At 50.5% G+C, this 8,324-nt stretch overlaps 1 protein-coding gene across 1 annotated transcript in view; it reads right to left on the bottom strand.

Annotated features, from left to right (window-relative positions):
- Nucleotides 1-8,324, bottom strand: part of MDGA2 (MAM domain containing glycosylphosphatidylinositol anchor 2) — a 407,262-nt gene that overhangs the window by 317,656 nt on the left and 81,282 nt on the right. Inside the window, exon 5 of the mRNA XM_015418765.1 lies at nucleotides 5,111-5,243. Within this exon, the coding sequence (XP_015274251.1) occupies nucleotides 5,111-5,243 (133 nt within the window). The remainder of the gene's footprint in view (nucleotides 1-5,110; nucleotides 5,244-8,324) is intronic.

An 8,324-nucleotide genomic window follows, 5' to 3' on the forward strand; every position in this document is an offset into this window, starting at 1 on the left:
AGGCAGTTGGTGATGTGAGAGACCTCAGCCTGAGACCCTGAAGAGCCACGGCCAGTCTGAGTAGACGATTCTGACTTTGATGGACTGAGGGTCTCATCCATTCCCCTGAGGGAAAAAATGGCCGCTTCAGAGGGTGAACTCTACAGCATCACGTCCCCTCGATCTCCCCCCCCCCCAAAAAAAAATCCTGCCTTCCCCGGGCTCCACCCCTCAAACCACCAGGAATTGTTCCATGCAGACCTGACAGACCGACCTGTGTCTGTTGTTTGTTTGAATGCAATCCAAGGGAGGACCCCCACACCAGGCATCGGAATGGAAGGCAGCAGAGAACACCTTGGGGGCCGGGTGTGTGGGTGACGGGAAGGGGAGGGCTAGGCTTACTCTCAACCCCCTCCTCAACTCCTTCTTTAGCAATGGCCAGTTTGGTGTCGTGGTTAAGTGCGTGGACTCTAATCTGGGAGACCCGGGTTTGATTCCCCACTCCTCCACTTGCACCTGCTGGATGACCTTGGGCAAGCCATAGTTCTCTCAGAGCTGCCCTTGAAAAAGGGCAGTTTCTGTCAGAGCTCTCTCAGCCTCACCCACCTCACAGGAGGGTGTCTGTTGTGGGGATGGGAAGGGAAAGGAGTTTGTAAGCCGCTCTGAGATTCCTTTGGGTAGTGAAGGGCGGGATATGAATCCAAACTCCTCCTCCTCCTCCTCTTCTTCCTCTTCCTCTTCTTCTTCTTTTTCTTCCTCTTCTTCTTCGATTTGCTACCCCCACAACAGCCAGGGCCTGCAGCTCCACCCGTGTAAGCACAACTCCACGTGGGAAACCCCCCCCCCCATCAAACCAAGTCTTCTCTCTCCGGTCCAATGGCAGTGACGGATTGCCCCTTTAATTTACCAGGAAAGTTCCCAATAGCTGCTGCCCTGGAGGGCCACAGAACTGGGCCCCAGAGTCTGCAGAGATGTAATACACATGGACACACATGAAGCTGCCTTCTACTGAATCAGACCCCTGGCCCGTCAGAGTCAGTCTTGTCTACTCAGACGGGCAGCAGCTCTCCAGGGTCTCAGGCTGAGGTCTTTCACATCACACAGGGGTCTTTCATCTCACCAGGAGAGCCAGTTTGGTGTAGTCAGTGGTTAGGAGCACGGGCTCTAATCTGGGAGAGCCGGGTTTGATTCCCCGCTCCTCCACATGCAGCTGCTGGTGTGACCTTGGGTCAGCCACAAGTCCTTTCAGAGCTATTCTCTCCAGAGCAGTTCTCGAGAGAGCTCTTTCAGCTCCAAGGCGGGGAAGGGAAAGGAGATTGTAAGCCGCTCTGAGACTCCTTCGGGTAGAGAAGGGCGGGGTATAAATTCAATCTCTTGTCTCTTCTCTATTGCCAGACCTTTTAACTGGAGATGCCGGGGATTGAACCTGGGACCTTCTGCATGCCAAGCAGATGCTCTGCCACTGAGCCACACACCCTCGAATTGCTGGGTGTCCATGTAGTCCCCTGACCTGGATATCCCAGAGTAGCTCATTTGCATCAGATCTTAGAAGCTAAGCAGTGACTGGCCTGTTTAGTACTTGGATGGGGTTACCTCCTACCTGGTCCTTTTTAACTGGAAAGTGAACCTGGAACCCCCTGCGTGCAAAGCCGAGGCTCTTCCACTGAGCCACGATCCCAGACACAGAAGACCAAGCAGGGTCCAGGGTCTCCTACTATGCTGGCGATGCTCTGGGCCCCGACAACCGGAACAACAGTCGCCAGCTCTTTCCATGTCCCCTTCCATCATGCCTGCTGCTCTTTTGTTGTTGTTGTTCAGTCGCACAGTCAAGTCCGACTCTTTGCGACCCCATGGACCAGATCACGCCAGGCCTTCCGGTCTTCCGCCGTCCTCTGAAGTTTGCTCAATTTCATGTTCGTTGCATCGATGACACTGTCTAACCATCTCATCCTTTGCCGTCCTCGTCTTCTTTGACCTTCAATCTTTCCCAGCATCGGGGTCTTCTTCTCCAGTGAGTGCTCCCTTCTCATTGGGTGGCCAAAGTATTTGAGCTTCAGTTTCATTATCTGGCCTTCCAGGGAACAGTCAGGGTTGCTTTCTTTGAGGATTGACTGATTCAATCTCCTTGCAGTCCAAGGGACTCTCAAGAGTCTTCTCCAGCACCATAATTCAAAAGAATCTATTCTTCAGCGCTCGGCCTTCCTTATAGTCCAACTCTCTAGCTGCTAGGAAACACCATCTTTTAGCTTCTAGGGAAGAACATTGTTAATGTTTCTCCTGGCGTGAAAATGCGCATGTGTGCACACACACAATAAATAAATCCAGTGAGGGCCATTTGCCGGAGCAAGAGCCAATATGCAAAATCCAAATAACCCGAAAATCTCGCCCCAGACACAAAGCCGGAGCCTCGTTAAAGCTCCTTCCGGCAGCTTCCTTCATTATCTGCTTTCAGTGCCTTTGCAGCATTTATATGATTAAAGAACAGCCCCGGTTCCTTGCGTCACCACTCTCCCAAATGTTCACGAAAAGCCCCTGGCAACCCTTCTTTCCCAAGAAAAGCTCTGGTATAAATTAACCCCGGCCAGGTTCACACACAGAGATGAGGGGCAATACCTCCTCCATCAGAACATAAGAGAAGCTAATGTTGGATCAGGCCAATGGCCCGCCCAGTCCAGAACTCTATGCCACACAGTGGCCAAAACTCAGGTGCCATCAGGAGGTCCACCGACGGGGCCAGAACTCCAGAAGCCCTCCCACTGTTGCCCCCCCCCCAAGCACCAAGAATACAGACAACCACTGGCCCAAGGTCAACCAGTGAGTTCCATGGCTGGGGTGGTGGTGGGGAGAGACCCAAACACAGTTCTGAGACACTAACCTCCCAAAGACCACTCTGGATACAACACATTCTCCACTCTCCCATCGGGCAGCTCCATGGGGACACACCCTGACAGGTTTAGGAGTCTTCCCCAGCAAGTGGGGTCAGTATAATCTCCCCCCAAGGATTTTATTGAAACCACAGGGGCGTGTGTGTGTGAGTAGAGGGTGGACAGAGGTTCTTCCCATCTCGACATTTGAAAAGCCGGCAGATAATTATCGCAATTGGCTTAATTCAGATCTTCACATTGGATGGTGTGATTTTAGCTAGGTTCCGTGATACAATCTGTCGGCGTAAGCATGCCTAAATAATAAATAAATGCACACAAAGATATAAGACATGGCTGACAGATGTTTTATATCGGGGGTCCGCCATATGATGCCTGTGGTCTGCCAGGGTACCTACCAACACATTTCCTGGTCCCCACCACGTGCTTTGAGACAGTGGGCATGGCTCGGTGGCACTTTTCCCAGTAGGGCACCTGACTGTCTGTGCAAATCGGCATCGGCATTTCCCTGGGCATGTAAGAAAGGGCCACGAGAACTAAGCACTTCCTGCCCTCACCTCTCACAATTTACCTGAGTTCACAGAATGTGCATTGCTGTTAGATGTCCATCTAAGCCTCTGTTTGAACACATCCCAAGAAGGAGAACCCACCACCTCCCGAGGAGGCCTGTTCCGCTGAGGAACCACTCTAACCGTCAGGAAGTTCTTCCAAAAGTTTAGCCGAAAACTCTTCTGATATAATTTAACTCGTTGGTTCTGGTCCGACCTTATGGGGCAACAGAAAACAACTCCTCCCCATCCTCTATAGGGTAGCCCTTCAAGTACTTGAAGATGGTGATCATATCACTTCTTAGTCATCTCCTCTCCAGGCGAAACACACCCAGCTCCTTCAAAAGGTATCCAGTTAAACAGTTTTGCCTGAAAGGTTGAAGAGTTGTAGGTAATCTTGATCCGTCACATTTTGGGATTGGCCCCACCTCGTGCGGCAGCCATTTTGAGATGGGGCCGGGTCCTTCCTGGCAACCGGTGGGGGGTGAGGGGGGAACTTACCAGGAGAGGGAGGGAGGGCCCAGCTGACATTGCAGTGATGGGTCTACATCACTTCCGAGTCGTCATCATATAGTGACGTTGGGGCGGCGCTCTGGTATTTGGGCAAAAACTCTGTGGTAAACCTGGCTTCCCGACGTCGCTGATGTGATGACATCCCTTCTGGGTTCCATCGGAAGTGACATTTATATGTTGCTGCAATGTTGACTGGGCCTTGCTCTTTTTCTCGGCAAGTCCCCCCTGTTGGCCAACTGACTGGCGGGGCAGTAGGGCCTGGCGGCAAGAGACCCCCGCCTGCACTGGGGGGGGGGGGTCTGGCAACATTGGGCTCATCACACTTTGTCAGAATTCCAAAAGTGCCCACAGGTACAAAAAAGGCTGTGGATCCCTGTTGTATATAAAATAAAGGTAAAGGTTTCCCTTGCTCGAAAGCCAGTCGAATCCGACTCTAGGGGGCGGTCCTCATCTCCGTTTCAAAGCCGAAGAGCCAGCGCTGTCCGAAGATGTTTCCTTGGTCATGTGGCCGGCATGACTAAACACCAAGGCGCACGGAACGCTGTGACCTTCCCACCGAAGTGGTACCTATTTATCTACCTGCAATTTCTTGCTTTCGAACTGCTAGGTTGGCAGGAGCTGGAACTAGAGACGGGAGCTCACTCCGGCACGCGACACTCGGGTCTCGAATTGCCGAACTACAGACCTTCCAGACTGCAGTTCAGCATCTTAACCACTGAGCCACCTCAGTCCCCTGCTATATATGCACACACCAGAGTTCCCTCTAAGCTGAGTTAGTGTGAGCTAGCTCACAGTTTTTTAGCCTCTGGCTCACACATTTTTGTCTTAGCTCAGGAAGGATGGCTCCAGAGCAAACTAATTTATGCAGTAGCTGAATCCCTCGCTCATAACTTTAATGCCAGGAGCTCAGAAAGTATAAATTTTGCTCACAAGACTCCACAGCTTAGAGGGAACATTGGAACACACCAAAAAAGAGTTTAAAATTTTGCATGCATATATAGTAAACTCCCTGGGAGTTAAATCTCTGTGTGTGTCTACATATACACAGAGAGACAGATACAATGGCAATGCACATGGAGACACAGGGGCTAGAACTAGGGGAGTGCTGATTCTTGAATTCCCAGAAATGGAGGGGGGGTGTGCAGAAGCTCAATTGTTCGTCCTGGAAATCACAAAGCAGCAAAATACCTGTTTTGTTGGAAAGTCTGAAAGACACCATCTTGTCGGAGATGTTGCAGACGTTCCTGACAGAGGCGATGCAGCTGTAATTGGCGTAGTCCTGCGGTCGGAGGTTTTTTAGCTTCAGGATCTTGGTTTCGCCCTGTAGCCAGCAGCCAAAAGATCAACAGAGAGCGACATTTAGGGAACAAGGGAATAACTCTGTCAAGTGCCAACAGTTAATCTCTGTGGGGGGAAAGTTCCTTTTAAGATGCAAGGAGCTGTCTTACAAATACTGCCTGCCTGGCTCAGACCAACGGCTCTGTGACGTCCTCGCTTACTGGGGAGACGGTTTTACCTTTAAAACACACTCTGTGTATGTGAACTGGGTAGATTTCTGCTGCCACCAGGAATTAAAAATTCCAAGTCTCTCTCTTTTGGTAGTATGACCTAGGGTCTGGGCACTTCAGAGGACTATGTGGCCCTGAGGAAGGACTGTTCTGATTGCTGGGATAAGTTTAAACGAAAAATGATTTATTTAATAAAGAACAAAATAGGTCTCTGGTTATTCTGAACAGTTGCTGAAGAAAGAAACTTGTAAATATAACTGGCAAAGCTTGGCGTCACTAACTCTCAAACTCCAAACTCTACTCTGACAGGCTTAGACACTCAGTCTAATCTCTCTCTCTCTCATATATATAGCCACACAGGCTAAACTCTATGTCTTATTCACACAGAATAGACTCAAACTCCCATAGTCACATAGACTATGCTCTCTCCCCAAGCTTCACACACAGAATCACCTCATAGGCACCCCTCCTCCCTCAACTGGTCAGATCCACAGGGCAATAAGAGTCCCATAGCTAGAAATACCGTAGCCTGTCAGGCATGGCTAGACAAGCTTCCCCCCACCATCCAATCCTGGCAAAATTGTATTTGGGACCACTTCATTATGTCCAAAATATCACTTAGCACACTCAATCTTTTCTCCAGCAAATTTGTGAAGACTGATGGTCTGAAACGTTGGAACTTTTAATAAATATTTACATTTTTATATATATATTTTGTTATTCTTGTCATCGGTTTCTGGTCTTTTTTTTTTTTTTTTTAAGTTTTTCCACACTATGAATCTCCACTTTTTGCTCTGGAACCTCCAGGTAAAAACTGGAGATCCCCTGAGATTATGACTGATCTCCAGGCATCAGAGATCAATTTCCCTGGAGCAAATGGCCACTCCGAAAGGAGAGCCATATGGCATCATACTCCAGTAGTCCCCCCTCCCCAAATCCTGCTGCCTTGGACACACATACCCCAAATCTCCAGGAATTTCCCAAACCAGAGCTGGCAGTCCTACCGGGGACACGATCTGGGACTCAGTTTCCCCAGCACAGTTGACACTGTGGAAAGGAAGTCAGCAAGAATCAGATCTCAGAAGCTAAGCTGGGTCGGTACTTTGAAGGGAGACCACCAAGGAAGACTCTGCAAAGGAAGGAACTGGCAAACCACCATTGCTTCTCACTTGCCTTGAAAGCCCCTTGCTGGGGTGGCCATAAGTTGGAAGCTAAGCAGGGTCAGTACTTGGAAGGGAGACCACCAAGGAAGGCTCTGCAGAGGAGAACCATGGCAGACCACCTCTGCTTCTCACTTGCCTTGAAAGTCCCTTGCTGGGGTCACCATGTCAGAAGCTCAGCAGGGTCGGTACTTGGAAGGGAGACCACCAAGGTTAGCTCTGCAGAGGAAGGCAATGGCAGACCACCTGTGCTTCTCACTTGCCTTGAAAGTCCCTTGCTGGGGTGGCCATAAGTTGGAAGCTCAGCAGGGTCGGTACTTGGAAGGGAGACCACCAAGGAAGGCTCTGAAGAGGAAGGCAATAGCAGACCACCTCTGCTTCTCACTTGCCTTGAAAGTCCCTTGCTTGGGTGGCCATAAGTTGGAAGCTAAGCAAGGTCGGTATTTGGAGCGGAGAACACCAAGGAAGGCTCTGCAGAGGAAGGCAACAGCAGACCACCTCTGCTTCTCACTTGCCTTGAAAGCCCCTTGCTGGGGTTGCCATAAGCTAGAAGCTCAGCAAGGTTGGTACTTGGAAGGGAGACCACCAAAGAAGACTCTGCAAAGGAAGGCAGTGGCAACTCGCCACTGCTCCTCACTTACCTAGAAAGCCCTCTGCTGCCGCAAGTCGGCTGCAACTGGACAGCACTTACATACACAGGAAAACAGTGAACGCTTGCAGGGATCGGGATTCGGAACTGTTAAAACGTCCCTTCTCAGCTCTTCAATAGAAATTACCTAGGAAGTTCTCCAGTCAGACAAGGCGAAAGGGCAGCCCCTCGACTCCGCCGAGCAAATCTCGGCCCGCTCTCCCAATCTGAGTTCGATTCACGCAGCGAACATTTCTATCATTTGTCAAAAGAATTTTCCCCCAGCCCATTTATGTAATTAGACTTATTATGTCTAATGCCTTAATTAGCGTAAACACAGCAGACGTAATCTCGTAATTGGGCTGAGCAATTACAATATGTAATGATGATGAAAATGGCCCGGGGGGGGGGCGGGACTTGACAACTGTATGGGGAGGTCCCGATCCTGCCAGCATATGAGCAACCTGACTGTCCCTTAATCGGTTGAGCTGTCGGAAGTCCCTATCCCACCTCTTCAGGGGCCTTTTCTCATGTAGCCAGTTTGGTGTAGTGGTTAAGTGCGCGGACTCCAAACTGGGAGAACCGGGTTTGATTCCCCACTCCTCTGCTTGCAGCTGCTGGATGACCCTGGGTCAGTCACAAGTTCTTTCCGAGTTGCTCCCTCAAGGACAGTCCTCTCAGAGCTCTCTCGGCCCCGCCCACCTCACAGGGTGTCTGTTGTCGGGAGCGGACGGGAAAGGAGTTGGTAAGCCGCTCTGAGACTCCGAGTGAAGGGCGGGGTGTAAATCCAATCTCTTCTTCTCCTCTTCTATTTGTTTCCATCTTTTTAATTTCATTTCATTTTAATCTTTTTGCCGTCAAGTTGCAGCCGACTTGTGGTGACCCGGCAGGGTTTTCAAGTCAAGGGAATGTCCAGAGGTGGTTGGCCATGGCCCGTCTCTGTGTAGCGACTCCGGACCACCTTGGTGGTCTCCCATCCAAATACTAAGTCACAAGTGCTGACGCTGTTTAGCCTCTGAGAGCTGGTGAGATCAGGCTAGTCTGGGCGAACCAGGTCAGGGCAGGACACAAAGAGAGGCCGTTTGCCATTGCTTGCCTCTGCGGCT

The sequence above is a fragment of the Gekko japonicus genome, unplaced genomic scaffold (assembly GCF_001447785.1).
Source record: "Gekko japonicus isolate JY-2015 unplaced genomic scaffold, Gekko_japonicus_V1.1 scaffold929, whole genome shotgun sequence".
In the NCBI taxonomy this organism is placed as follows: domain Eukaryota; kingdom Metazoa; phylum Chordata; class Lepidosauria; order Squamata; family Gekkonidae; genus Gekko; species Gekko japonicus.